Genomic DNA, 26,298 nt, shown 5'->3' with positions numbered 1-26,298 from the left:
TATATCATTTCCCTCAGTAACTGCAGCAATCACAAAGGCACCTGGTGGGAGCCTCGTCCTTGCCTATCTCAGGGCTAGGACCCCACCCCAACCAGTCCTTTCTACTTGCTACTTAATAGTGCCCCTACCCACCTCATGTGGGGTAAATCAGCCCCTGCTCATCACTTCCAGTGATGGGTCATCCAGAGGAGCTGTGGCTGCCCCATCCCTGGCAGTGTCCAAGGCCAGGCTGCACGGGGCTTGGAGCAGCCTGCTCTAGTGGAAGGTATCCCTGCCCATGTCAGGGGGCTGGAACTGGATGAGCTTTAAGGTCTGTTCCAGCACAAACCAGTCTGGAATTCTATTTGTCCATGACGCAGTGCTGGATACGTGCAAAATCACCCAGGGAGGAAGGACGTGCACCCAGCAGCAACAGGGCTGCGATGGAAAAGAAACAGAAGAACTGGTGGCGAACAGAGGCTTGGATGAGGTGGGTCACCAGGAGATGCAGACAGTGACATGGCTATTGCTGGGGAAGGATAAGATGGGACAGGATGGGGCAGAATGGGATGAGACAGGCAGGAGGTGATGGAATGGGATGGCATGGGAGAGGACCATTGGGATGAGACAGGATAAACCAGGTTAAAACAGGGGATGGGATGGGATGAGATGCACAGGAAAGGATGAAGCAATGACTGGATCATAGAATCCCAGACTGGTTTGGGTTGAAGGGACCATAAAGCTCACCCAGTTCCAACCCCTGCCACAGGCAGGAACACCTTCCACTGGAGCAGCTTGCTCCAAGCCCCTGTGCCCACCCTGGCCTTGAACACTGCCAGGGATGGGGCAGCCACAGCTTCTGTGGGCACCCTGTGCCAGTTCCTCAGCACCCTCATAGTGATGGATGGATGAGATGAAAGGGACAAGAAGTCCTGCTGGGATCCAGCTCCCTGTAGCCACACTGGTGTGTCCCAGAGCCACGAGCTCACCAGGCAGCCCCAGCCACCCCCTGTCCCCCCAGCCGGGTCACTGCGCTGCGGGTGGGACCACGTGCGAGGCCCAGCACCAGCGTCTGACACTTTCCCATGGGGAAGCGAATTGCTCCCTGGAGCGTGAGATCCGATTATGTTGGTGACACCGCGGCATGATGCTGGGCGCACCGAGCCTGCCCGGCGCCCGACCCGCACCCCCCACTGCCCCGGGGCTGGTGAGCAGCAGGAGGGGTGGGAACAAGCTTGGGCATGGGGCATTCCAGGATGTGTCCAGCAGGAGACAGGGGATGAAAGGACAAGGTCAGGGCTGGCTGGGTGCTGCATGCTGTGTGCCACCCCCTAACCCAGGGCAGCCACCGGCTCTGGCGACCGTGCACGGCGTGGGGTATGGGTCTGAGGTTTTCCCATCCCTGCTTCCCACTGGATGTGAAATGATGCACTCCCACCTCTGGCTGCCAAGGCAGATGTTCTGCATCCTACCAGGCCAGCAGCTCACCGAGCCCCAGAGAGCTCCGTGTATCTGGAGGTGAGGTGAGCCCTGCTGCCAGGAGAGGAGGTATGTCTTCAAAGGCCTCTCAAGGCGACACATAGTACCTGTTTTGCAGCTTACCCTTCACATTTGCTGCCTCTAACAGTTTCTGAGCGATGCCTGCCTCTTTATTTGAGATCTTTCAACAGCTGTCTGATAGAGAAGACCTTTATCTCGCCTCTCCCGGGCTCCCATCCAACACTGATCTCTGGAGGTGGGGAAGAAGGGGAAAAAACATCCAGAATCCTCCTGACCGAGAGCTTCACCTAATCCAGTGCGTGTGGAAAATTACTGCCACCGCCCGGCGCCCGGCCCTGGCCCCCTTCCCACCCTCGCCAGCCAGCGCCAGCTCCTGAGGCTTTTGTAAAGGGAGTTTTTTCTCTCCTCTTCCTGCTGGGAGAATGGGAATGTCGGCGTTGGGACAAACGCTGGAGAAAGCAGCTTCACACGTGCTCGGGGCACTGAGTCGGGGCTTTCATTTTGTGTCGGCTGATCCTGAGGCAGATTTGCCTGGAATCACTGTGCAGGCTGCGAACACCCCCCCAGCCCACCACCCACTGTCACAGAGCAGGGACAGCTTGTGCCCATAGCATTGCTGGGAGCCTGGTAAACTCTGGCACCAAGCTTTCCCCCTCCAGGCACAGCTCCATCCTTGCCATGTCACCAGGTCCAGCTCATTGTGGTCCACAACCCTGCCCCGGCCCTGGCCACCTCACAGCCACTCTTCCACCAAGAAGGTGATGGTGTGAAAGAGCTCTGCAGCATGATGGATGTCAAGCTTCAGGGCAGGTAACCAGTCTCCTCTGCTCAATATAGGCTAGGAGTCACCTCTGCCACCTACAGATACCTGCAAGGAGACCTCTACAAATGGAGGTCACCCACTCTGGATGAATCCTTCACAGGCAGAGAGACCAAGGCGCTGCAAGGCTTCCTCTGAGCTCTTGAAGCATCTCCTTCAGTACAAAATGGATTGTACCCTGGGGTCCACTGCTTGGGCCCTTGCTGGTCCCAAGGGATGAAGGCACCAGGCTGTGTTTGTGCTCTCCGCAGCCAGCATCTTTCTTGTCTCCATCATTTGCAGCTGTAAGGTCGTATAACATTCTCACCAGTAGTCTGCAAAACACTTGGTCCTGGAATTGGGATTAAAGACATGCAGGTGCAGAGTTTCTTCCCATCTGGATGCTCTGGACAAAGCTTTGCCTCAAGGAGGAAGTGCACAAACCTTCCCATGCTGCTGGCTCGGGAGAGAGGGTTGTTATCCCAGATCACTGTAAGGGAAATAGTCACACAGCGGAAAATCTCAGTGCTCCAAGAGGCTCAGAAAGCTCAGAAAAGGCTGTTAGGATAATTCTGTCCTGCCTGTGCACGTCAGGCAGGGAAGAAAGAAATACAAGTAGTTTCCCATGGCAAATAAACCAAGACCAACCCGTTTTACCTCCTGTATTCCCTGTTTTGTATCATCTAACGGCCAGCTTGGATGGAGGCATTGCAACCCTTGCGCCACGTGCAACTCCAGACTTAGCATCACCTCCTCATCGCTCTGGGATCGGCTGTGTAAATCACATGGGATTTGCTTGCTTCATTCCTCGAATGGTTTCCAAGCTATAAAGCACTTCCAGCATAGCTGCCAAGTTAAACCTGTGTGATCTTGCCCCGGGCCACTGAGATCTGAGCCTTGCGTACAGCCCATGACCATACCCTACTAGTGTGGCTGATGGCACTCACCTCACCCTGGGAGCTGAGGGAAGGGAAAGGGAGAGGAACAGGATGCAAATCCATTTCCTAATCTGGGAGGTGTAAATGCAATACCTGTCCCTGCTCACACTGTGTGTGGATAAAAATGCAGCACAACTGTGGTGCTGTTGGTGCCAGAAATTGATAGCTTGGTTGTACCTGAAGTCCCTGCCCAGGCCTAGGTGGCTGAGTGGAAAGAAGGCAAAAACCTGCTGCTTTGGGCAAATAAAGCAGGAGGAGGCTGGATTCATGCTCAGCATGATGCTTCCCAGCAGCATGCTTTCGAATTACCAACCCCTTCCTCAGCCAGCCCGATAGAGCTGACAGCCCTGGAAGGGACATGGAGCAGGACCTGGGATGCTCAGGGGTCCGTGGGCTGGCTGGGGGAGTCTTCTGCTAAGAGGGATGCTGGGTAACATCTTCTGAAATGTCTTCAGGATTTAAGGGCCCAGCTCTGCAAAGGAATGGAAATTGCAGGGACTAGGTACCTAAATAAGAGTAAGGCACTTGAAAGCCACTCAGGATCAGGCTTTTAATTTACTCTTTATACAGTAAGAAAGGCTCTCGAAAGATAAGGACTGCATTACAGGCTCATAGTAGATGTTCCTCTCAGCTGGTCCCCTGTTTCTACTGGGGCCAATGCCAGGTGCCTGGGGAAGAGATTACAAACGTGGCTGCGGTGCGTAATGTGTTCTTGTGCTCCTGATCTCCAGACATGCATGGAGCGGGATTTTCTGAGCTGGAGAGGTCCTGCCTTCCTTCAGAAGAGCTCTCCATGGGCTTTTTCCTTCTGCCTTTCCAATCTCACACCTCCCATGTGAAGTGGGAGCACCCTCTGCCCCTGCACCACGGAGCTCCCCTTAAGGATGCTCCACAGAACAGCCATCTCCTCAGGTTTCCTTTGAACCTGGACTCTACTCACTTCATTTCACCTATATTCTAGTTGGTATATGAGAAGCAGCAAACAACATCCATTTTCTCCCTGCTGTTCAGTCCTCTGCCTCCATGAACCAGATCTTCTACCACAGGAAAGGATGGTCCCTATGACAGAATGAAGCTTATTGTGGTTGGCTTTTGATGTGGTTTTCTTTTCCATTCCTAACCAAAACAATGAAATGCAGGATGAAACTCCTGTCCTGCCACATTCGCTGGCTCACCAAGGCTCACAAGTGACCTTGGAGCTCCCCACTGTGATAAGAGCTTCTTGGAAGCTCAGTGCTGCTTTCAGAGGTGGGGAAACTGAGACACAAGGAGCTACTTGGATGTCTTCTGGTCACCTTGTAACGCCACCTGAGGTGCTAGAAAAAGGCTCCCAAAGTCCTGTCATTGCCTTTGGAGGTCAGTCCAGTCAACATCACTGGAACATTTATTCTATTCATATGGTCTATAGTTCTACCTTTCCATGGGTGGATTTATCCTCATACTGCTGCTTATTCTCACTACCAGATTTTAGCACCTGAGAGCAGGTAAGCTGAGGCACAAGAGGAGCTGCAAAATCCCACAGGAAGGTGGTAGCATTGGTTTAGGTATACCCATTCCCGGACCCTTCACCCCATGGCCTGGCCAGATATGACAGGAAGTGAGGTGGCATCTCTCCGAGGGGCTGCACGGTACCCAGGCAGCAGAGGCACGATGCTGAGGCAGGGGCATGAGCATGGGCTCCCCAGCCAGGCAGCTGATTAAAATGCAGTCCGGCCACCCCAGGCCTGTCCCCACCGTCTCCCGGCTTTAAATAATAGCTTAATTATCTCATTTACATTTGGCTCCTTTCAGGGAGGCACTGCAGTTGATTAACATCTTCCCTCCCGGTGTCTTGCTCCGCATCCCCGCTGCATCCCCACACCACTGGTCCTGCTCCCCCCCAGCATGGCTCCTCAGCACCCATCACATCTGGCCTCCAGCCCCACTCCTCTCACCAGGTCAGGGCTCTGCAGGGTTCTGGAGATGCAGAGACCAAGCTCGCAAATGGCCACAGCAGATGTTGGAGGATGGGAATAGATGCCCTGGCTGCACAGCTGCGTGATGAAGGCTCTCCTCATCTTCTCCCCACTGCTCATTCGTGCTGGTCCATGTCCTACCATTGCTTTGCTGCCGGCGCTGCCCCTGATCTCTCCCCACGTTCCCATTTCCACCCCTTACTGGGCAGCTTTTAACTTTCTTTTTTATCTTCTCTTTTTAACTCTCCTTTGAAAGCTGCAGCCAAACACTGAGCTCCTTTGAAGAAGAAGAAAACGTCTCTGTGGGTTGCCCTTTCTCACTGGCTGGAGCTGCGAGAGATCCCAGTGCCCAGCCTGGAGAGGGGAGAAGCTGCTCAGGCACATCCCAAAGGATGCTTCTGGAGGAGATCCAGGACTGGAGGCATCACCAGCCCTCACCTTGCAGACCCCTCAAACCCCCATCAGGACACCCAGGTTGTGCTCCTACATCACTTGGGGGTCTTGGGGACAATTTCTTGTCATGTGCCAAGCTGAATGGGAGACTTTGCAGTGAATTCAGGTGTAACTCGCTCCCCAGGCACCCAAGAGAAGGGGCCAGGGGGACGCATGTGGCACTGTGCTCCCCACTCTCCCCACCAACCTGTCACACCACATCCCAAGCTGGGACCTCATGGATGGGGGACAGGGAGGTAATGGTAGCTCCATCCCACCGGTGCTGGGCTGACACAGCCAGACTGGGGGAGATGAAGGTCCCCAAGGCTCTTTTGTAGGCCAGCCCCTTTCCCTTGGCTGCTCCATCCTCTTGTCCCCCTTCCCCGGATCAATGCAGCCCCAGAGGCTCCATCCCTCCCCAGGCTTGGCAGCACAGCACTGCAGGCCCCGATGAATTACAGCCTCCTGCGTGAGTGGCAGGCATTTCAAGATAGTCCTATTGATTGCATGCAGCCTCCCAAACCCCTGTTCCTGCTGCTGATTTAGCTGGGATGCTTGCGTTGTCCCTTCTCCTGATGACAACCCTTTGATCCGCTCCCTCCCACTCCCTTCAAACAGCCCCCCATCGCCAGGAGAGTTTGTGCTTCAGTGCAGAGGTGCTCTTTTTGGAACATATATTTTTAATGGGTATTTCAGACGTGGCGCAGGCACGAGGGAGGAATTCTCCTGTGCCCTGGTATTTACATATTTTCCAGCATGCACAGCACAGGCAGGGGAAGGTTTCACAGAGGGAGCGCAGCAAACAGGAAGGAAAGAGCTTTGTGCTTTGTATCGCCAGGGCCCAATTACAGCCTGCAAGGCAGGGAGCCCATCCGGGTATTGCCCTCTCCAGCCAGTCCAAGCTGCAATTATAGTTCTCGCCAGGCTCAGCATGATCTGGGGGAAAAAATATCTCAAGAGCTTCAAAACGGATCGCTAGCTCACTCCTCGGGGCGCGGGGATTTTAGGGCACCATCTGCTCGCTCTTCTCTGCCAGCACAGATCCTGAAAACTACTGGGTTTCACCTGGCTTTGGAAGGACGATAAGGGAGGAGAACCCAAATGCTCCCCACTGCCCTGCAGTGAGAGCCAGGAGGCTGCAGAGGTGATGCTGCAGGGAGGGGGCTTCAGGGTGTTGCTGCCAGGGAGGGCTCAGGGTGTGCAGAGGACACAGGAGATCCTGCAGAGCAGAGGTGATGGGAGGTGAGGAGGGAAGCTGGGATGAGGTCCCTGCTCGCCCTGTGTGGGCTGACACCACCGACCTTCCTGCAGACATGGGCATGCCCAGGTACTGCACTGCTGGTGGTGCAGCCCCAGGAGCTGGTTGAGCCCTCTGAGAGCATCTGTGTTGCTGGGAGGGACAGCACAGAGCCAGGTGGATACCCCGGGGTTGGTGACACTTCTGAAGCCACCTTGCAGCCAGTACGAGCCACTCAGGCCACCTACCACCACCCCAAGCTGCTTGCCCCAGCAGGGCAGCTCTGCCCTGCCTCTCCTGCAGGCTTGGTTACCCTTGAGGTGGTCAACACCATGGGGAGAAGGGTGTGTTGAAGCAGAGGATGGTGGCATTGCTGCCTGAGGACCAGGAGAAGCAAAATGGCCAAGGGAACCATCTCCACACCCAGTCCTGCATGCTGCTCCTAGCTGCCTATCATTGACCAAAGAAAGATCCTCTGCCAGTGACAGTGTTTTCCACTTTTGCAGGGCAGTTTCTAGGCAATGCACTGAAAAAAATGAAGCTGCAGAGATAGTAGGAAGAGAGAAAAAGAGCTATATGGGAATACTGTGTATCGTGCTAAACCCAGCAAGCTCTATTTTTGAGACAAACCAACAAATACTTCAGTGGTGCAAGTTTCTCAGCTTAAGCAGCCTCTTGAGTGAGCCAGATTTGACCTTCAGGCACTGGTAGGACTAAATGATGTGCAAGGGTAGGGTTTGTCCCACCAAACAACACACAGGGTACTACCACACTGTGCCCAGGCACATGAGTTCTGTTTTCTCAGAAGCTTTTCCAGCTCTAAAGTCCTGCCTGGCAATTATAAACGTTTTCAGGTCTAAATTTGTTGGCCTGTCTCTAGACATATGCTGTACTATATAATATGGAGCATTTGGGCATAGATTTCCATGCAGCAGCACCGTCTGCTTCTGAGTGCTCATGCTGTGGTGCTCCCCGCTCCTTCAGCACTGCAAAACCTACAGATTAATATTTCCATGTACAGGAGACTGCTCTGCACATCAGGATAGGCAGGGAAGAGGTAAGTCTGAATCCAGAGTTACCACTGCTGGAGCAGAGAGGAAAGGATGCATGGGGACAGAGTGTAGGACACGGTTCATAGTCTGATGGCTCAAGCCAAGGGCTACGCACCCACTTCTCCCATGCTTTCCCCCATAACATTGACCATAGGTGTCCAAACACCACCCATTTTCTTCCCTGTGAGGGTGCTGAGGCTCTGGCACAGGGTGCCCACAGAAGCTGTGGCTGCCCCATCCCTGGCAGTGTTCAAGGCCAGGTCGGACACAGGGGCTTGGAGCAAGCTGCTCTAGTGGAAGGTGTCCCTGCCCGTGGCAGGGGTTGGAATTGGATGAGCTTTAAAGTCCCTTCAATCCAAACTACTCTGAATCTGATTCTAAAATTCAGCTTGCCAAATCTCTGTCTGATGTTTAAAGGCTTTTGGGATGCATCTGGGGGGTTCATCCCCTGCATCTGAGGGCAGAGAGGACCTCTCTGGTGGCAGTGGCATGAAGAAGGAGGGTGATGCTGCAGTTGCCAGCACAGAGAATGGGGTCCAGTCCCTGGATCAGAGAGGTGGTGAGGGACAGCTTGGGAGCCAGGTTGGAGATGTCCCTTCCTATGCTGTCTTGTATCTGGAGAGCTCTTATCACAGCACGGATAAGAGGGAGGGTGTACAGTACCATGGTTCCTGCTTTGGCGATGCTCCCAGCAGCTGCCATCTCTGCAGAGAGGCAGAGCCTGTACACCCCAGCATTTCAGTACCCAACATGGTGTCAGTCCCCACTGACTCCATCCCACCAAGTCGCAGCCAGATTTGCCCCTCTTTGCAGGAGGGAGACACATGCTGATCATGGTGTCCAGCACAAGGTCTCCACCACCTTGTCAGCTGCCTCAGAGCACTGTGTAGGATGGGGAGGCTGGGGTTATCTGGCTCATTGTTGTGTTCTGGGCCTGCTGGAACCATAACTGGTAGTGATGGCTTGCACGTCCCTCCTGATGAGGCCTCACAGCACAGGAGACCCTGTGGTCCTCAGGCCAGGCAGGTGTGAGATCAGAGCCATTTCTGTGACCATCCCAAAAGACCCATCACTAGGAGCCTTCACCCCTGTTTTGGGGCTAATGGGACCCCCAACCACACAGTATGAATTGTCTCAAGCCTCCATATCAGGAGTTTTCCTTGTTCTATCTACCAGGAAGCTTCTGCTGCTCCAAGTCCTGGACCAGGTCCCTGTACCATTGAAACCCCTTCCAAGCCCCAGACACCATGAGTGGCACCACGTCTGTTGGCTCACCCTGCACGTGGAACCACATGGGGATGAAATCCCCAAGCCCCTGGCCCCCACCTCCCCTACACACTGCTGCCCCTAAAAAGCCAAAGCCTCATGCTGAGCTCCCAGCCTCTGGAGAACAGCCAGGAACCACTTCCAGACTGCGTCACCGTATGCATGGCCTCTCTCGGGCTATATATAGTTGTGTGACTGCAGGTTTTTCTGGACGTCGCCTTGCTAAAGAGCTAGCATTCCCCAGCCAAAGCAGTGCAGGTCCCTCAGGGATACTGAACTGGAAGCGGGGAGCAGTTCTGAGCATCCCCAAGGTGAGGTTTGCCTCGCTGACAGGTATCTGCCCTTCAAAGAACCAGCACGTTTAGACCTCTCTGTCTCCTCAGCAATGCAGTGCTGGGGAGTTTATGTAGAGCCAATTGCATTTTGATGTTGCCAGCAGATCTGGAGAGGATGTGAACCTCAGTGCCAAAAGCTGCCTTGCAAAGAGGTCACAGAAGCAGAGAGAAACCACTGCTGTACTGCGCATCGCATCCCCAGCCTCTGTGGCGTGCAGGTTGTTTATGAGCCTGAGTCCATCGGCACTGACTCAACCACTCCAACATCCCTCTCTTCCCCTGGAGGCCCCGAGGGCTCAGGGCTGGCCTGCAGCACAGCAGGGGATGGCATGACTGCATCTCTCTGCATTCCACTGGGTCCCTTTGGTTTAGGCACAGCCCAGGCGGCTGCCAGACCTTGTGAGTCTCCTGCTTCGCTCTGATACCTGGGAAGATGCTGGGATGGGAAATATAACCAGGAGATGCCATGGGTGGGGATGGGCTCTATCAAATCCAATGTCCTAGCTCAGAAAAAGGCTGCTTTCAGACATTTATAGGAAGGTGGAAGAGACCCTATGAATTTCCTCTTTCCCAGAGGAATTACGGGCACTTTCTCTCCAGGCACTGCTCTATCCCTATGCACTGTGAATTATTTTAACCCTGGCTACCCCAGACCAGACTCCAGTGACCCAGATCCAGCAAGGCATCCCAAAGCAACACACAGTCATTGTATGACCCACTGCTCTTCAGGTCACTGTGTCCTCACGCACCAGCTTCTGCAGCAGCTGTTGGTCAAGTCTACCGTCTACCTGACCTTCCTGCTCTTCGCTGTGCCCATCATCATGCCAACTGCTTCATGCAGCCATGCTGTGAACAGCACAGTGAGATGACTGAGACTAAAAAGCAACACCAAAAATCACCAGAACGGAAGAAGCCAGTGCATGGTGACCCATGGCCATAGACATGGCTTAGCCACTTCCAGCCTTCAAGAACTCAAATAGCTGCTTGTTGGAGTTAATCATGTGAGGAGGTGGAGCAGTCCTGGAGTGTTGCCCTTCTATGAGCTCATCCGTGTTGACCTCATCATAGTGCCACAGAAGAGTTCAGGTTGGAGAGGACCTCAGGAGGTCTCTAGTCCAACCTTCTGCTCAAAGCAAGGTCAATGGTAAGATCTCATTGTCCACTGGCAGCTTGGCAACCTCAGAGGATGGAGACTACAGCTTCCCCAGGCACCCTGCTGATGCTTGACTGCCTTCAGAGGGGAAAAAATGTGTCTTTATAGCCAGTCTGAGCTTCTCTTAATTCAGCTTATACCCAGTCTCTCTTCCTCTCTGAAGAGTCTGGCTCTGTCTTCTTGATAACCTTCTCATGGCACTGGAAGGTTGCCATTGGGTCCCCTCGAGTCCTTCCCTTCTCCAGGATAAATCTCTCACTGTTTTTGTCCTTGCCATCCTCTCCTGAGGATGAGAGGAGGCAGCAGTCCTCCCCAGCTGCCCTGAGCTCTTGTGATGCTCTTCACCCCAACCCCACTAACCATGGTGGCAGAGGAGCAGATCCCATCCCAGCAAAATCTGGGCTGCTCCAAGAACTGGGAACAATAAATCAACTGAATGAGCTCGGTCCAAGATGTTCCCATTCCTTTGCTGACACATGATAACACAGGGCTATGAATACACCTACTCTGGAACACCTCTGAAGGTAAAAAAGGCGCTTTCTGAAAGAGGTCAACTGTCTCTAGGGAAGCAGAGATGTTTAGCAGGCAAAATAACGGAAAAGGAGCCTGATGGGTCTCAGGTAAATCCCTTAATCACACTGTGCCTTCATTTTCCATACTACTGCTGCAGAAACCAGTGGCTGATGCACTAAGCATCTGCACAGAAAAGCAGTGCTACCCAGTCACCTTCTTCCTCTGGCTGAACTGTGTCCCATGCTCTGATTTCATAGTCCCACAGCATAAGCCAAACCCAAAGTCAGTCCTCACACAGTTAAGGCTTTTAAGAAGGCAAGCTACATTTTTTCCCAGGTTGAAGACAGGTTTAAGAGGAGTTGCAGACATAGAAGTTGGCTACATCCATCAGAAGCAGCTCCATGGATCACCACTATCAACCATGAGTCCCTCTGTCTACGACAGTGTCCCTACAATGTCTCCTCAACAAACACTGGCTGAGGTTCCCTGGTTCACAGAGATGGCAGTACCAGACATGACAGCTATAGACAGGTATGTAGGATACTGTAAGTGAGCAGGGACACAGGTGTCCTTTCTATGGATGGGAACAGGCAGTTGAGAGCAGTTCAGAGAACAGGCATCATGAGGAGGACCAGGAGATACCCAGAACCAGACAGAGCAAGAGGTGACCATGAGCTTTGGATCTGCTGGAGGTGACCAACTTCCATGACAAAAGGCCAAAGGTGAGAACAAGCCAGGAAGTCTTTGGAAGTCACCAGCAAGACTTAAAGAGGGTCAGGAGACCATAGGTCTCATCTTGAGCTATTCATTAGCCACAAGGACTCTGGCCTTTCAGCCAGACTAATTACTGATTGCTCAAAGGAGAACACTTCCCACAGCTGCTAAACTTGCTGACGCTGGGCCCTGGATATCTTCTATTCTGGGAAGGGGGAGTGGAGTCTCCTAGTGTGAACTTGTGGAGCTGGGCAAAGCCACACTGGAGCAGGGATAAAGTCAAGGACAGCTGCAGCTGCTTGGCAATCATTCAGGATGAGCCACGAGTCAGTGACTTGGCTATTCTGGGACGAGCTGAGGAGCCAGCGCTGGGGAGAGCACATCCCTGCTAGCACATACATGGACTGCAGCGAGCCGGAATCCGAGCAACGCCCTGCATGGAGGCAGAGCTGATACGTGTTTGTCGGAGACCTACACAGCCCTGGTCACCAGTGGGGAGCCATGGCTGCGTATGACATGGGATTTACCCACCACATCTCACTGGTCTGCAACAAGGAGATGCCATGTGTGGTTCCCAAAAGTCACAGAAACAAGTGCTTCAAGGACTTTCCAGCGCCCCCCAACTTACCTCAAATTGGAGCAAAGCCTTAGCCTAGGGCTGGTGTGCCTGAGCTCAACTGCTGCTGATGCTTGCCGTGAACCTGGTGGTTTCCCAAGTAGGAGTTTATTGGGGATGGGGTGTTTCACTGGATGAAATTCCCTTTGATATTCCCTGAATGTGAAACCAGTGACAAGAGAAATCCTCTCAGATCTCTTCCTAAAGATGGAGCCTGAATGGTTTATGTGCTGCATTTTCCAGCTTTTGGGTAAGGTAGCACTAGGACTGGATGCAGAGATGTGCTTCAGTGAAAGTCTGTTCCCTGCCTCCAGTATTCCCATTCTGATGTGGAACAGCAATGGCTGGGCCTGACCTGACCCCACCACAGAAGCCCATTGCAGCTCCCCTCCAGAGCTGCAAGACTCAGCTAGATAATTAAGCTCTTTGCAAGCTCACCCAAAGCCTTTTGAGGTCACCCATTGCATATGCTGGAAAGCAGATATGATCTCATTAGGCAAATATTTATGATCAATATTGTCCACTCACTGGCAATGACTAGCATCACTTGGAGCAAGAAGCTCTCCAGGGATGGTTAGAAAGGATGTGGGTTGACAGGAGAGCCTGGGTTGAGAGTAAACCTTTGCTCACCTGGCTTGAAAATACCTGCATTTATTCAGAATATCTTTTTCACCATTCACCAGGAGATTAATTAACTGCATGGAAACCCTGGCCATTAATTATTGATTATGCAAAAGATTTTGTTCATCACAGTTGCTGAGCTTGCCAGTGCTGGGGGACCAGACGGCTGAGGACATCAGGATGGAGGAGAAGTCTGCATGAGCCATGGAGAGGGGATTTGCCACCTGCTTCCCATGGCGGGACTCTGCACTGCTCAAAATTGGTCTATGAGAAGCTCCCCATGACCCAGCTTCAGTGTGCACTCGAGCCCAGAACCCCCTGTGTGCTGGGCTGCACCCCCAGAGTGTGAGCAGCAGTCTGCTCCTCTGCTGTGCTCTTGAGAGACCCCCCCCGCAGTCCTGATCCAGCTCTGGGGCAACAGCACAAGAGGGATGTGGAGCTGTTGGAGCAAGGCCAGAGGAGGCCACGGAGATGCTGCCAGGGCTGGAGCAGCTCTGCTCTGGAGCCAGGCTGAGAGAGCTGGCCTGGTTCAGCCTGGAGAAGAGAAGGCTCCTGAAGGGGAGACCTTAGAGCAGCTCCAGTGCCTGAAGGGGCTACAAGGATGCTGGAGAGGGGCTCTTCATCTGGGATTGTAGCAATAGGACAAGGAGTGATGGGTTCAAATAGCGGAGATTTAGCTTGGATATTAGGCAGAAGCTCTTCCCTGTGAGGGTGCTGAGGTACTGGCACAGGGTGCCCAGAGGCGCTGCGGCTGCCCCATCCCTGGCAGTGTTCAAGGCCAGGCTGGACACAGGGGCTTGGAGCAAGCTGCTCTAGTGGAAGGTGTCCCTGCCTGTGGCAGGGGTTGGAACTGGAGGAGCTTTAAGGTCTCTTCAGCCTAAACCAGTCTGGGATTCTGGGATTATAAGAAGGGCCCAAGCATGGCAGCGAGAGCCCAACTCAAACAACACTTGCCTGGTGAGGTGACAGGGAACTGAGGCAGAGGACAGAGTGACCCATCCAAGCAACAGATCCAGGGCCGCCTGCACCCTGGGGGTCCAGAGCGGATGGACGGAGATGCCTCCATGGGAGATAATTCCTCCTCACCCCCTTCCTGCAGCAACACGCTGGCTCCACGCGCACAGGGTGCAGAAGGTGCCGGCAGGCTCCTCTTTGCCCTGGCTCCGCAGGCAGAGGAGCCGGCAGGCAGGATGAGAGGTGAGCTGCAGGGAGCCGCGGTGGCAGTGACAAACCTCCTGCAACGCCCGGCAATTAATCTTGTGAAGCAGTGAGTCAGAGTCACCCGGAGCGTCCTCCCCTCACCCAGAACCAGCCGCCGCCGTCTCCCGCAGCTCTCGGCTCCAGGGACGTGCAAATGCCACCAGGCTCCGGGAAAGGGGTTTTTCTGTGCTGTGCTATCAATTGAGAGCCCTGCCTGCGAGGAGGTGCCTGTTCCCCCTCCAGATCCATCTGCTGCACCAAAAGGAAGGGAGACCCACCAACAGCCACATGCACCAGCATATCTCAGCACAGGAGCAGGGTGGTTTAGTTCCAGCTTCTTTGGCCGCCGGGATGCCATCCTCATGATAAAGCTTCGTATAAAGAGGTGTCAAAAGCGAGAGAGCTGGAGGACTGAAGGCATTTAAATAAAGACCCAGGGAAGGAACGGGCAGGCTGGGGGTTTAACTCACACCAGGAGAATGCCCCAGTGCATTCCACCACCCTACCCCCCCCCCCCCCACGCAAAACTGCGGTGCTCCCCAAAGTTTGCCAAAGCTTTCCCAGGGAGCAGCCTCTTCCTGCCTTGCCCTAGGCATGAATGCAGTTTGCAGTTTTAACAGCAGATGTCTCTCCTATTATGATTTATAAAAATGCTTAAAATAAATAATGCAAACATATTTACAGGAATGAATTCCTGCTCCTGAGCGCGTTTGTCACTCGGAGGCTCCGGAGCAGGAGCCGCTCGCTGCCTCCCCCACAGCCCCTTTGCCGTTTCCCCTCCCGCCGGCACTGCGGCTGCTGCCAGGAGCCCAGGGCAGGGTGGCCAGATCCCAAATCCACCCCCCGCACACACGCACACTCCAACCCCCAGGTCTGGGCCCGCACCAGCATTTCAATCCTAACGTTGTATAATCAACGTGTTAAATATTTAAGCCGGCCGCGCAGGAGAGCTGCCCGGCGGTGCCTGATTTCACACATCCCCACGATTTCACGGACCTCTTGGCTTACGTTCCTTGGCAAATAATGGAAGGGCTGAGGAGCCCCCTGCCACCTCGGGGAGGTTCACCCAACTCCTCCCAGCGCGCTGCGGCTCCCACCTCCAAAGCATGTCCAATGCTTTTAAGCGTGACCTTCGCGCGGGGCGGATGCAGCCGTCACGCTGCCGAGGTGACTCAAAGGCAGAGCAGGGAGACAGGCACAAGGGGGGACACAGCCAGGGGGCAGCTGCCACGTCCACTGGAGCACCTCTGGCATCGCTGCACACAGCAGATCCAGGCATACCTGCCTGCGAGAGTGGCCCAGTTACAGCTCCCACCCAGCCTGGCCGTTTCCATAGCTTCACAGCGCTGCGTTTCCCTCTCCCGAGGCCATCGGAGCAGGACCCGGCATCTTATCAGCCATCATTCTGCAACGCAGCTCTCCTCCGGGCCCTACCTGCCGACGGCCGGTCTCGCTGGCAACGCTTTTCCCACCAGAGCTGTGCAGTGATTTCTTCCTGCTGTAATTGTCTTGCTTCCAAAGCCACTTGCATAACCGGAGCCGAGGAAGCAGAGCACCAGGTGGAGAGGCTGTGAGAGATCCCCAGTGCAAGGGGTAGGGCAAAAGGTTGTTCCAACCTGGAGGACACCCCAGTGCTCTGGTTCTGCCTAAGGAAGGGTGAAAGCAGCCATCTAAAAGGATAATGAGTCTCCCTGGCAAAGCTGACCTCGGGGAGGGGAGGCAGTCCCGCAGCCTGCAAAGCTGAGCCAGGAGAGTGGATGCAGAGAGGAAGGGCAGGAGCTTCGCTCTGATGGACCAGATCCCAAAATGAGGACAGAAATTAAGCTGAAAAGCCTGCTCCAAAAGGACACAGGGTGTTTGTGACTCTGGCTCTCTCAGCGTCCTGCCTGCTCACAGGCTGCGTCAGCACAGAGAAGTGGGCATGCAAAGACAAAGGGTGTCTCTGCTGGGACCTCTGCCTTGGAGGAGATGCACATTCCAGGTGGGACAAGCAGGGGGATCATGAGCTGCCTACCTTAACATGTTCCCAGTGAGGGTCCTAAGCCTTTACTCCCTCAGCCAGATTCACAGACAGTGCTGCACATCTACAGCCAATCCTACCTCTGCTTCTCAGCGCCAGAACTGGATCCATGGTCAAAGGCAGCAGCATGGACGCAAGCAAGTCAGGCCCCCATCCTGGCCAGAGGACCACGGTTGCACTGCCAGCACCCCACCAAGCATCACCCAGTAAGGCAGCACACAAAGACTGCTCAGTGATCTGCATCCTCTGGGTGATGATGTAGGAAGAGCTGATCATGTCATGTATGTGTCCATGGCTTCCAAACTAGGCAACCAGGCTGGAATTGTTCGCATTGTTTACCCACTGAAATCTCTAGGGTTTGATATAATTATCAATGAATTTGGGCTCCATTTGAAAGGACAAGAAGCATCTGTTACCTTGGAATAAGCAAAGTGCTTCATCCAGAAATCTAGTTATCAGTAGTGAGTAAACCCAAGCGGCTCCCCCTGTCCAAGAAGCACTTTTTTGTGTGTCAGAAAGAATATCCAGAAAGCTCATTTTTGGGTTGTCCCGAAGAGATTTCTTTCCCCTGGGTTTTTTAACAGCCAAAACAATGCAACAACACGTACACTCACAACCCAAGTAGACTCAGCCACACACCAACTGCCTGCTTGAGATTTGCCATGCTTTGTGGCTGAGTCAGACTACATTTGTCCCTACAAAATTTAAGCAAACCTCATTTCTGAGAATACAGTTTGCCCATCAAGCAGGACCATGGAGCTTTGCCAGGAGTCAGGAATGAGATGGCTGTGCAGGGCCTGGATGGAGCTGCTCCATTTCCTGAGGATCTGCACACAATTTTGGGTGAATTATCAGCCTCTGGAAACTGCTGTTTGCTGTTTAGTTTCCAGACTGCCAATACCACAGAACATGTTCAACCTCTGGAAAACTGGGTTCCTCCGATGGAGCAGGGTGCTGGGAGCAGAGGGCTGCCAAAGGGAAGGCACACAGGCACGGCAGGAGGTCCGAGACGATGCCAGCCCTGGTGATGTGTGGCTCTGGGACTGTGCAAGGTGGAAGTTGGGATGTTTGTGTATTCTCTTCTTGCTTTTTCTTTCCCTAATCTGGCCAGGTACGAAAGCTGGACATGCAGGTCATGAGCTGGACATGCACCACAGGACGATGCTGAGGCCCTGGCACAGGGTGCCCAGAGAAGCTGTGGCTGCCCCATCGCTGGCAGTGTTTAAGGCCAGGCTGGACAGGGCTTGGAGCAAGCTGCTCCAGTGGAAGGTGTCCCTGCCCATGGCAGGGGTTGGAACTGGATGAGCTTTAAGGTCCCTTCCAATGCAGACTATTCTGACATCCCTGTGGCACGGCAGAGGTTGCTGGCAGAGTTCATTCAAGCAGATGCCGATGGACAGGCAGTAACTTGCGCATGGTCACACCTGGGAGTGATCCAGGGTGTTGGATTTGGTTTGGTCTCACACCTGTAATGTGCCATGTAGCAGCCACATATAATGATGGAAAGCGGAGCCAGGCATGTGGATGTGAGGGATCCATCAGCTCCAAGGACAGGGGCTGCACCCCCAGGTCCTGGCCTCATCCTCAGACAGGCAGTACAGGTGTACCCAGAGCTGGGCATCCCTGCCAGGGGCTGTGCCTGAGGGGTCCTCATCTGCCTCCAGCACTTTGGGTCTGAACAGGGCCAGAAGCCCCAGGAAAGGCTGCCACACACCATTTCCAATAGAGAGGGATCCCCTTTCCCTCCTCAGCCTTGGCTCCCTTTGCATGGACGTTAGAGCCCTTCACTTCCCCTGCCCAGGCTCTTAGAGCCCAGTTGAAGAGTTTCCTCTGGTCTTCCAAGCACACCACACCAGAGCAGACATTTGGAATGAGGCTGAAGAGCCAAATCTGGTCTATGGCGTCCATGAAACAATGCTGAGGTCCCCTGGATGAAGCATCCATGTGCAGCATCCACATCTGAGCTAAATCTTGCTTGTAGGGGCTGTGGCTATTCTAGTCACATCTTTTGGGGCATCTTGCCCTTTTTTGAAGGTGGCTGGCCTGGCACTTGTCCATGCCTAGGAGGATGCTCTATGGTGCTGTGGGCAATGAGGGCTTTGCCTGAGTCTGGATGGTGCCTGTTCCTGAACTGGGAGATGGGACTGAATGGGGCTTCACCCTCCAGCCTGGGAAAGCCAGCAGCTATAAGCTAAAGGGGAGGGAAAGGAGAAAAGTGGGTACAAAGAGAGGCTGCTGTAAATGTGCTCAGCCAGGGCTGCGGCAGCACCAGGATCTGTGTTAACTGACTTCCCCAAGTTTAGGAGGCTGAGAGATGCGTGGAATAAATTACTTGTGACACCGACTCCTACACTTCCAGACTCACGCGGGATTTAGCACCAGACTCTCGGCTAAGTCAGCGCCAGTTATTAAGGTCAGGAGAAGTCGGGTGGCTAAATCCTATCTGGGGGCTGCAGCACGACAGGGCTGGGCTGCCCATGGTCCCCCCCAGCACCCGGAGAGGAGAGGAGAGGAGAGGAGAGGAGAGGAGAGGAGAGGAGAGGAGAGGAGAGGAGAGGAGAGGAGAGGAGAGGATCGTGCCCTGATCCAGGAGCAGCCTGCTCTGTCTTTCCGCTGGTTTCTGAGTGGTTTCACTTATCTCTTTCCTCCTCCACTACCTGAGGTTTCATATGCTCCAGGGAGATGTCTCCATTAACCACAGTTTTCCTTGGCAGTTATATTTCATTACAGTCTCTCTTCCCACTAATCCTTCCCAGCTTTCGCTGTTGTTATTTTTATGATTATTTTCACAACCCCTTTGTTTCCAGCTGTACTTAGCCTGACCATGTCCCTTTAAATACCACAGCCTGGGCAGAATAGGGGATCAGTCCTTTGACAGGAGCTAAAGTCCTGTTTGATCTGGATTAGATGCTGATTTTGCTTACCAGACTAAAGACCAAGGGGGACCACGCAGAGCCTGTGTTTGCACAAACCTGCCTGGTTGCATTCCTCCTCCTCCCCGTGTCCAGCCGAAGGGCTGAGTGCGGGGCTGTGCTTGAAATCCAAGCGGATAAACGGTCACTTTGTCTGGAAGCGTTAGAAAATGGAGGTGGGAGGACAGAGCCGGCAGCTCTGCTGTGCAGGAGGGCTCATTTGGGTTGCAGACCCTCCCTGGTCTGCAGGCAGCTCAGATGAGATGCCCATGGGCACCCCACAGCCCTGGGCAGACACCCCATCACTCATTATGGAGGGCCCAGCTCCCTCTTGCTGTCCGTTGTGCAGGATGGGGCTTAGCTGTGGTACCCTAGGTAACTAATGGCCCATCCTATGGTGAGACCAGGTAAGATGTGGGAACAAGGAGACCTCCACCAAGCCCTGCACCCGACAGATTGTGTCTTCTCCAGGGGCTCCCATCCCTGCTGTGTCCCTTTCCCACCCCCACCTCCTGCTTCTTCTCCTGCCCTTTTTTCATCCCTCTGCCCAAAGGACAAGTGTTTTCTTTCCTTGTGCAGTCCCCATCCTCTCATGGCTTGCCCTGCCCTTGCCCCTTTCTCCAGTTCAATCTCCCCCAGGCCAGGCAGAGCAGCAGGAGATGGGGCACCCCACACCTCACTGCAGGGACGCACAAGTGAGCTCTGTCCTGGGCTGGTTTAACCCCTCAGCTCTAGGTTCAAAGCACCAGGAACAGCCTGGTGTGTCTCTTGCTGAGGCAGGCAGGGCACAGAGCATCGCTGCAGGAGCACCTCCCAGCAGGATGGTGCCCAGGTCAGTGGCAGCCCTGTGACCATGACGGTGAGGTGGAAGGGTGTCAGTGGTGGTGATGCCAGCTCCAGATGAGTGGGAGCATCTGGAGGGTCACAGGGCACAGTGGAGGGGTGCAGAGCTGTGCCAAGCACTGCTGCTCTCTGCTGGGGCTCAGCACAATCCAGGACCTGTGAGGGCTTTGTGGGCATTGATCTCCTGGCTGCTCTGCTCCCAAAGCTGGAAAATGAACTCTGCTGGAGGTGGGGCAGCTTATGGCTGTGCCACTCCTGGAGGTATCATTGCCCGCAACAGATGGAGCTTTGAAAAGAGCAGGGCCAGCAAGGGAGGTGAAATGCAGAAATGAATGACTGAAGTTCAAGGGGGATGTACTCACCAATCCCTGGGTCCTAGGGGTGGGCTTGGCTGGCTTGCACTGCGGCATTCCCAGGGTTGCCTGGGCTCAGGGCTGTGCAATGGGGCAGGCTCGGGCAGAGGGTCCATCCAGGCCAGCTTTAGGAAAAGCCAGCCCAAGTCTCACTGGCAGGGGCAGGCAGGGCATCCTTCCTGCCCCATGAGCATTCTTCATCCCTGGATCAGAGGTCCAAGGGGGGCAAGGACAGGGCAGCCTGCTCCGGTGTTCCCACCACCCACGGTACTATCTGAACACCATCACAAGTGCTGTGTCCCCTGGCAGCATTTTGGTGGGGAAGGGCATACAACCCCCCCCAGCCCAATGCTTCCCTAGGGCTGCCAGTGCCAAGGTCTGGCCAAGGAGGAGACAGGTTGTAAGCTACAACCTCCCAGCTTGGACTGGCTCCTGTCACCTCTGCCCAGCCCCTGTCATTCACCCATCAGCACTGCTCCCCCACCCCATAATACAGCATCTTACACAGAGGAACCTCCTTTTGCTGTCACTGACCAACCTGTTTCTCACAGATCCTGACCGCTCTGGCCTTTAAGCATCTTGATGCAGTACTGAAACCGTGTTAGCACAGCAGACATGGCTGAAGAGCAGTGGGAGCACCTACATGTTCATCAGGAATAATAAGGGACACCTGGCTCAGTCAGGGTGGACAGTCCTTACTGCCCACAGCTGTGGATGCTGGAGTACCTGACCAGGGTACTCTGGTGGGGCTGAAGGAGCTAGGGACACAAGAGATGTCCTCCTTTATGTAAGCAAAACCAGCACACCCCAAGCAGTCATTCACTATGTGGGGTGCAGAGATGGGACCTGAGACCCCAGACCTGGGGCTTCCTACGCAGAGGCAGCACCGCTGAGCTGCAGGCAGCATGCCAGGTCTGGAGGCACAGCGGTCCCCACAGCAGGAGGACCTTGGGCAGTTTCTGTGCTACAGAAGCCACATGTGCTGGCTCAGGCATGGGGGGATCTCAGAGCACGGTGGTAGGTCAGGAATTCTGGAAGTCCCAGCTCCAGCCCCCTCATCATCTCCATGGCCTCCCCTGGCCTCACTCCAACAGCTCCATGTCCCTCTTGTGCTGTTGCCCCAGAGCTGGATCAGGACTGCAGGGGGGATGTCCTCAGAGTACAGCAGAGGGGGAGAATCCCTTCCCTGAGCTGCTGCTCACGCTCTGGGGATGCAGCCCAGCACATGGTGGGGTTCTGGGCTCAAGTGCACACTGAAGCTGGGTCATGGGGAGCTTCTCATCACTCAACACCCAAGTCCTTCTCCTCAGGGCTGCTCTAATCCATTCTCCACCCAACCTGTAGCTGTGCCTGGGATTTCCCCGACCCATGTGCAGGACCTTGCACTTGGCCTTGTTGAGCTCCATAAGGTCTGCATTGTCTCGCCCCATCTGCACTGTCCCATGCCATGGCTCATCATGGGGCTGAACCATGGGGTCACCAAGCAGCCACCAGGCCTCGATGCTCACAGATGCTCTATCCCACCACAACGGATCTCACAGCCCCTTTGCCAGGACCCTGACCCCTCACTGTCGCAGCAGCCCCCCCCCAGCAGGGGTCCAGGCCTGGCTCTATCCCGCTATCCAGCTTGGATCAAGCATGTTTTGTTCAGCACTTCCTCATCCTGCCCCATCCCCTCACCGGGGAGGATCAGACCAGGGTCAGGATGAGGATTGCAGCCTGGGGGACATGGGGATGCAGCAGTCGCCATCACATCACTGTGACCCTGTGGAGAGGGGGAAACCCACAGCTCAGCCCCGCACACACCAGGTTGGGATGCAGGATGGGACATTGCTCTAGCACCAGCTCCTGGGACACCGTCCTCACCAAGCCAGGCCAGCTCCACCATGCACACCACCGCTGGCATCACCCCTGCACCAGCCCCACGCCAGGGGCTGTCCTCTCCTGACACTGCTTTGCTGGCACCACCCCACTGTTAGAACAGGCTGTGTCCCCTGTCACCGCATGCCCTTGGGCCAGAGGCAGGTTTAGTTGCCCTTCTGCTAACTCTGTTTAATGAGGATGTTAATTAAGAGTGACCCCAGGCCAGCCCTTGTGGTAGTGCTCAAGGTTCTCCCTCAGTGCCATGCTAAACTCGTTATCATACAACCCCAGAATGGTTTGGGTTGGAAGGGACCTTAAAGCTCAGCCAGTTCCAACCCCTGCCACGGGCAGGGACACCTTCCCCTAGAGCAGCTTGCTCCAAGGCCCTGTGTCCAACCTGGCCTTGAACACTGCCAGGGATGGGGCAGCCACAGCTTCTCTGGGCACCCTGTGCCAGCGCCTCAGCACCCTCACAGGCAGGGTTTGATGGCACCTTCTCTGCCTCCTTCCTTTCTCCCAAATCTGTTTTCCCTCCTGCAAAAGCCCTTGCTGATCCCACTAATGCCTGCTAATGCCCACATCCACCCTGCAAGCCTTTCCACGTTGCTGTGATGCCCGTGGGGGTGATGTGGGGCACACTCCCTGTGCCTTGTGGCTTCCCAGTGGGAAAGCAGAGCTCGGACACTGCTGTCCCTGAGGGCAGCAGGCGGCAGAGGAGCAGCATGGCAAAGCAGGGTTTGTCATGTCTGCAACTGCCCCACTGGCCCTTCACCAAGCACCAGTCTGTGCCAGTGGCAGACCCATGCAGCCCTTTTGTGGGTGACACGGCCAGAGTGGGGGAAACAGCCCTGTAGACAATGCCAGCAGTCCTCAGCCCTGGCTTTGCTGGGGCTGTGAAGCAGCCTTATACCCCCATGCATCTCTGCAGTGTGTTGGGGCTGGAATTTCCATTGGAGTGGCTCTGCGTGCCGCTACCCAGGATGCTCTCCCAGCATGGGGCAGGGGCTGGCTCCCCACCAGGTGCCAGCACTGTGGTTCACACAGCCCCAACATTAGCTACAGTCATAAAACAACAGCCAGACTCCCGTTTCCCATAACACCCCTGCCACATTCCTGCTAAGTGATTTCGGCTGTTGCCCGAGCAGCCATAACTGGGAACCAGCTCCCCGCAGCCGCTTGGTGCATGAGCCAGGCAATGCCACGCACCAGAGCACTGCTGGGGCATGAGCGGGGTCCCTCTGTCCCTGCAGGCCTTGAGCTCCGGCCCCTGCCATGCTGGCCCAGTTCCATCACCATCACCATGCGCTCCAGCCATCCCCGCAGGCACCACGACAGTGTGACCTTGGTGCTGGACTCCAAACCCCCAGGAGCTGCTGGGGTGTCAGACTGCTGGAGAGGGCATTTGGGGCAGTTTTCCCCCCAAGGACTTTCTGCTCGGTCCTGGCAGGTCATTGGGATGGAGCACAGGCACCACCATCACCCCCCTCCTCCGGGTCCACATCTGGTCAACAGATGCTGGCCCAAACGCTGGCTGGAGCCACAGACAAAGGCTCTCACTACCTCCTCCCGGCATCGCCAGGTCCAGCCAGGTCTGCACCTTTCCCCAGCATGGGGTGTTCCTCCCTGCATGGACAGGAGACCCTCCTGAGGGCTGCAATGAGGCAGGCAGTCCATTTGCAGTGCCAAGCACAGCACCCCAAGCACCAGCAGTATCCTCACTGAGGCCATACAACATCCTCTCCACCCTGGCTGGCTCCATCCTGTCCATCCCAGCAGGCTCCCTCAGACCCAGCCTGGAAAGCCATCCATGAGCAGCACCAAAGCTCAGCCTCCTGAGCTTGCTCACCTTTGGGAGCTTGATTTGGACTTATCCCAACCAAAGCAGCCTCACTGCGGCTCTCCACAGCACGTTAATGATATTGTGTTACCAAAACCATGGCCTTGTGCTCCCCAGTAGAACTCCAGGGAGGTCAAACCAGGAAATATCCCTGGGATGAGCTGGGACTGGCTTAGCCCATCCACTTCTGGGATTAACCGTGTGGATTTAGCAGTGGGGTGACTCCAGCTCGGCTCATCAGACCATCACCATCCCACCGGGGCACACGGGCAGGCAAAGCCAGGCAGGAACCAACCCCCGCTGGGGGGACCTGGATGGCTGGAGAGAGGGGTGGGAGAGAAATAACAGAGCTGGAAATCATGACACAAAACATGCATTCATTTTATTCACAAAACCAGCCTGGATCGCTAAAACATTACAAACAGCATTTCAATTGGATGATGGAGAGAGAGCTGGAGAGACGGGGATGGGAACAGAAGAGAAATGTCACTTGTCGTAACTGCTTCAGCACAGGTCCTGCGATCGGGATTGGAGTTTGATTTTGAACTTCAGTAAGTTGACAGAAATTACTTCTAGGAGCAAACCATTGCGTTAGGAGGGTTCTGGCCGCAGTGTTCCTCGCTCTAGAGTAACAAACTAACAATGACCTTTTTTTTTTGCCTTTCTTTTTGCCTTTTTTTTTTTTAAATCCTTTTTGTTTTTTCCTGTCTCGACCACCCCCAGTTGTGTAGCAATTGTTTCCTTCCACCTTTGATACCCGGTTAAACTTCCATCGGTGAATGGCTAGGAAAAGGGGATACTACATCGCTTTAAACATATTCTCATTTATAAACATGAAGTTGAGGCATTCTAGAAACTACCCACTCTATTGTATGATGGGAAAGAATCAAAGAAAAAGTATAAATGAGGGTGCAATTAAACAACTGTGCTAAATTACAGTAGTGCTTATTAGTAACTAGGTTTTCAAAGGTTACTGTAAATTTACATTCCCTACACAAGTACTGCATCTTTCACACATAAACAACATCAACACCAAAAACACAGAAAGAAACTGATTGTCCATACTCTGTCTATTAAGTCTTGGTACTTTACAGATCCATTGTGGTTGTATATTATTATTTTTTTTTTCCTTTTCTTTATTTTTTATTTGAAAAGCAGTTAAATGTTGGACTCGGACTCGGAGATGTTAAAACAAACGCCAAAAAAAGAAAAAGAGAAAAAAGAGAAAAAAAGGGGAAAAAAAAAAGGAAAATAAAATTATAAAAACAGGAATGAGATTTGCGAGAAAATATTTTTGGTTCTAAAGAGACACAGGTGCATCCATTCATTTCAGCCAAAAATCCCTTGCCTGAGACAACACAAGCAAGCAGTGACATTGCACTTGGATGACAGAGCTTTGGGATTCCCGTTCCTACTGGAACCATCTGAACGCGGCTCCTGTAGGAAGCATCACCTTCTGGAAAGGAAGAGAAACAGGGAGGGGGGGATAGAAGAAGAAGGGACAAGGTGTTAGGTCGGGTCCGGCACAGCCAAGTGGCATCACCTCCCTCCACCCCTCCGTCCCCATTGTGGCATCCCAGCCATCGGCTTCAAGATGGACTCAGCCTGGGCTCAGCATCTCACAGATATGGCCACACATCCCAACATTCCCAGGCCACAATGACCTGGCATGGATGGAGGGACACCCAGCAGACAGGAGCCCAGCCAATATATGGGTATAGGAGGGCATCTGGGGGAAAACTGAGGCAGGGGGTGAGCTGGTCGGGCTTATGGACATGAGACCCAGGAGCAAGGACACAAGGGACATCATCCCCCTGCCACAGTGAACAACCTCGTCCCCAACAGAGCAGCCCTGACCAACAACAGGACCCCTCAGCATCTCATGGGGAAGAGGGATGAGTCCCACCAGGCTCAATCTCACACACAATAGTGACCAACAACAGATGAACCTCTTTGAACACCCCTCCAGGAAAGGTGGTGTGGGGCAACGGCCCCAACGGCTCTGCAGTCCTCTGGAAGGAGAACCTGGGACATTTCCCAGCTGGATAGGGTGGGAAACCCGTGCATCATTCATGAGACCACAGGCGGAGTATGTAAGGACCACAATGTCTTAATGCCAACAGCCCCCAAGCAAGACCACACAATGCTAGCCAGCAGATA

The 26,298-nt window shown here is 54.2% G+C and overlaps 2 protein-coding genes across 6 annotated transcripts in view; both read right to left on the bottom strand.

The window, feature by feature from the left end:
* Window positions 1–26,298, bottom strand: part of NDUFA2 (NADH:ubiquinone oxidoreductase subunit A2) — a 346,452-nt gene that overhangs the window by 191,247 nt on the left and 128,907 nt on the right. Inside the window, exon 4 of one of the 2 annotated variants that reach the window (XM_061456555.1) lies at window positions 10,263–10,281. The exons of the other annotated variant lie outside the window; for it this stretch is intronic. The gene's annotated coding sequence lies outside the window, so the exon portion shown is untranslated. Of the gene's footprint in view, window positions 1–10,262; window positions 10,282–26,298 lie in introns of those variants that run through there. 2 annotated transcript variants of the gene reach the window in all.
* The window catches only part of CXXC5 (CXXC finger protein 5), a 31,497-nt gene continuing 29,694 nt past the window's right edge, over window positions 24,496–26,298 (bottom strand). For all 4 annotated transcript variants that reach the window (XM_061456547.1, XM_061456545.1, XM_061456544.1 and 1 more), the window contains exon 3: window positions 24,496–25,594. In XM_061456547.1, coding sequence (XP_061312531.1) covers window positions 25,550–25,594 — 45 coding nt within the window. In that variant the 3' untranslated portion in view covers window positions 24,496–25,549. The remainder of the gene's footprint in view (window positions 25,595–26,298) is intronic.

Source organism: Pezoporus flaviventris, unplaced genomic scaffold (genome assembly GCF_033815535.1).
Source record: "Pezoporus flaviventris isolate CSIRO_AGI_PZ_B2104156 unplaced genomic scaffold, CSIRO_AGI_Pfla_v1 ptg000023l, whole genome shotgun sequence".
NCBI lineage: Eukaryota > Metazoa > Chordata > Aves > Psittaciformes > Psittacidae > Pezoporus > Pezoporus flaviventris.
This window is presented reverse-complemented; position numbering and strand designations above follow the sequence as displayed.